Here is a 2,721-nt window from a genome sequence, read left to right on the forward strand (position 1 = left end):
AGTATTTAGAACACTTTTTTTAGAGCCATTTAGAACACTATTTTAATGATATAAATGTTCTTATATTAGTTTTTGGAGAGAGTATATCGAAAGCAATTCCTAGAGTTACTTCAGCTCGGTTCATGCTAAATAATGACAATGTCCCCCGCAAAAAAAATTAACGACAACGTTAGAAACCCTTTCAATTTAGTGTGTGTCGGAAACACATCCATCTGTCAGGCGTCGTAAGAACGTGGCACGGCGCCCCCGCCACATCGCTAGTTGTATCTCTCCCCACAAACAGGAAGCGTGCCGCGCGTGCGTAGAAGATTCGAGGCAGTTGAGGCCCGGGCACCATATGTGGACGAGGAAGACGAGGGTGCACTGCTGCAAGCGTTGCACACGACGGATTGGCTCCAAGGACGCCACTCGCCGTCAGCCCACCTCCTGTTTTGCTTGTATGCGTTCGTGCTACGATTGTGATATATTGTCGCCTGTACTACCGGTACTCCCCCTTCCACCGTTCCACGTTCTTCAACAAACGACTGTAATCCCCTCAAAAAAAAAAACGACTGTAATTTTTTGTGTTGAAACTGTAATGTTGTTATGTTTCCTAACTTCAACTGACGAATGTTATTATCCACGCCACGCATACTTGCTGTACTACTGTTTTTTTACATATTAATAACTTTTGCAAAATGATCTTATACTATGGGACGAATAGTTAGAGCATCTACAGCCGGACCTCTTAAATCCGTCTTATACGCCCGGACGGACCACTCGGTCACTGACCGAATACGTTTTTTCGATCCAGGCGGACGCCTCAAACGCCCAGACTGGCCGACACCTCCCATATTCAGCCCAAATATAGAGTGGCACCGCCTAGTAACCATGTCCCACGCCGTCGGGTAAGAAACGAGCCATTTCTGACGCCGGAGGGCCGGATCGAGCTCCTTGAGCAGATTCAGGCTAGGCGCGAAACCCGGGTCGCCGCGGGCTCCCTCGGGATGCGAGGAGGACTTTAAGGGGGAGGGGAATGACCCGGAGGAGAAGGATGTAGGGGACGTTGGCGACGGGGATCTGCATGCGGAGCAGCAGCCCATCCTCGATTCCCTTCGGTCGGAGTCGGCTGCGGAGGCAAGACGCCGTTGTCGGGAGCAGATGAAGGCGCAAGAGGCCGCGGAGGAGGCGGAGATATTCGCCTACATAAATGAGGTCGAGTAGGAGGAGGATGAGCCGGAGCCTTCCTACCTACCCGTCACGTTGTTGTGGACATCTCCGACGATGAATAGTAGCTAGGATAGTACGTAGATGTGGTACGTAGGATTTCTTTTATATGCATTGTATGAATTTAGGGGATGAATATGAGAAATGTGGATGCAAAATGGCTAATTTAAGGCGTGCCTGACTGTGTCCGCGGACGTGTTTACGAGCGTTTAAGGGGTCGGAATTGTCAAGTCCGGCTGTAGATGCTCTTACCACGCCTTAATGGTCATTTGTCCTCGTAGTGACACGTCATGTCCTGTTACTGTTCATCATGTGCGTTGGTCGAGATACTTGGAACCTGATGTGTGGCAGTGCATCTGTGCATGCGTTGCACGCCAGCTGTACCAGCTTAGGCCCCGCTTGGAACGTCGGTTGGCCCTTAAATACCCCCCGTAAAGAATACACATAACAAGGCGTCGTTTTCCAACTGGAAATGATATGCAACCGGTAATATAAATCTGTAAATTAAATCTGGGTGTACAAATTTACGCCCATGCCAAGCGGGCCTTAGCTGGACATGCCAGAGTGTGTATATATAATACACCCGTGACCTCCTTTCTAGTATACCGTACCGTGCAAAGCACTGTCTCCTCTTCCTCTCTATTTCTTATTGGCTCCGGCACCGCACGTACGCGGAGCTAGCTAGCATTATCATCGCCCTCAGGTACGTATTATTGCTTACTACCTTATCATATCTCTGTGCATGCGTGCGACAGTTGAGCGCATTAGCACAAACATCAAGGCGAGATTTCCTACCATTTATGTGCATGCACGCACCATGCAGGCAATGACGACGTCGCCGGCGACACACGACGGCGCCGCCACCGGACTCAGCGAGCCACTCCTCCCGAACCGCAACGGCGTCCACGCAGGAGCACTGGTTGTCACGCCGGTCGTGGCCAATGGTCACGGCGGCGGCGACAAGCTTAAGGGCGACCTGAAAGCCAAGGACAAGTACTGGAAAGACGTCGACCAACCGGACGACGTGGCGGCAGCGCCAGACCTGGAGAATGGCGGCGGCCGGCCGCTGCTGTTCTCGAACAGGAGAGTCAAGAATATCATCCTGTACCCGTACAGGTGGGCTTTCCTCCTTGTAATTCGCTCTGCAGTGCATCTATCTTCGGTAATCTAAGGGGCCTAGCTTGGTGTATGTTTTTAAACTTATAGCAAATTTTGTGTCTGAAATATGAAATCCAATGAACTTTATCTTAAATCTCCGCAAGAAACATCAGTTGCAAGCTGTTTGAGGCAAAGTACCTTTCAATATTAACTGAGAGAAAAACTTTTCTGGGTTGAAACGAAAGTATTAATTAACGTTTGTTTTATTCTCTGAATTACACTGTAAAATACTCCAAACTATGATAAGAATTATAGAACGGAGGGAGTAATGACCAAACGTTTGTTTTATTCTTTGTAATTATTGATCAATGTTTGCCTGTTCATATCGAATCAAATACGCTTTACATTATGGAGCGG

The 2,721-nt window shown here is 48.8% G+C and overlaps 1 protein-coding gene across 1 annotated transcript in view; it reads left to right on the forward strand.

The window, feature by feature from the left end:
- Positions 1 to 1,818: 1,818 nt before the first annotated feature.
- LOC119354204 (probable mixed-linked glucan synthase 3) overlaps positions 1,819 to 2,721 on the forward strand; it is a 4,147-nt gene continuing 3,244 nt past the window's right edge. The window contains exons 1-2 of the mRNA XM_037620907.1: positions 1,819 to 1,909; positions 2,030 to 2,322. Of these exons, the coding sequence (XP_037476804.1) occupies positions 2,033 to 2,322 (290 nt within the window). The 5' untranslated portion in view covers positions 1,819 to 1,909; positions 2,030 to 2,032. The remainder of the gene's footprint in view (positions 1,910 to 2,029; positions 2,323 to 2,721) is intronic.

This window comes from Triticum dicoccoides, chromosome 2A (assembly GCF_002162155.2).
Source record: "Triticum dicoccoides isolate Atlit2015 ecotype Zavitan chromosome 2A, WEW_v2.0, whole genome shotgun sequence".
Lineage (NCBI taxonomy): Eukaryota > Viridiplantae > Streptophyta > Magnoliopsida > Poales > Poaceae > Triticum > Triticum dicoccoides.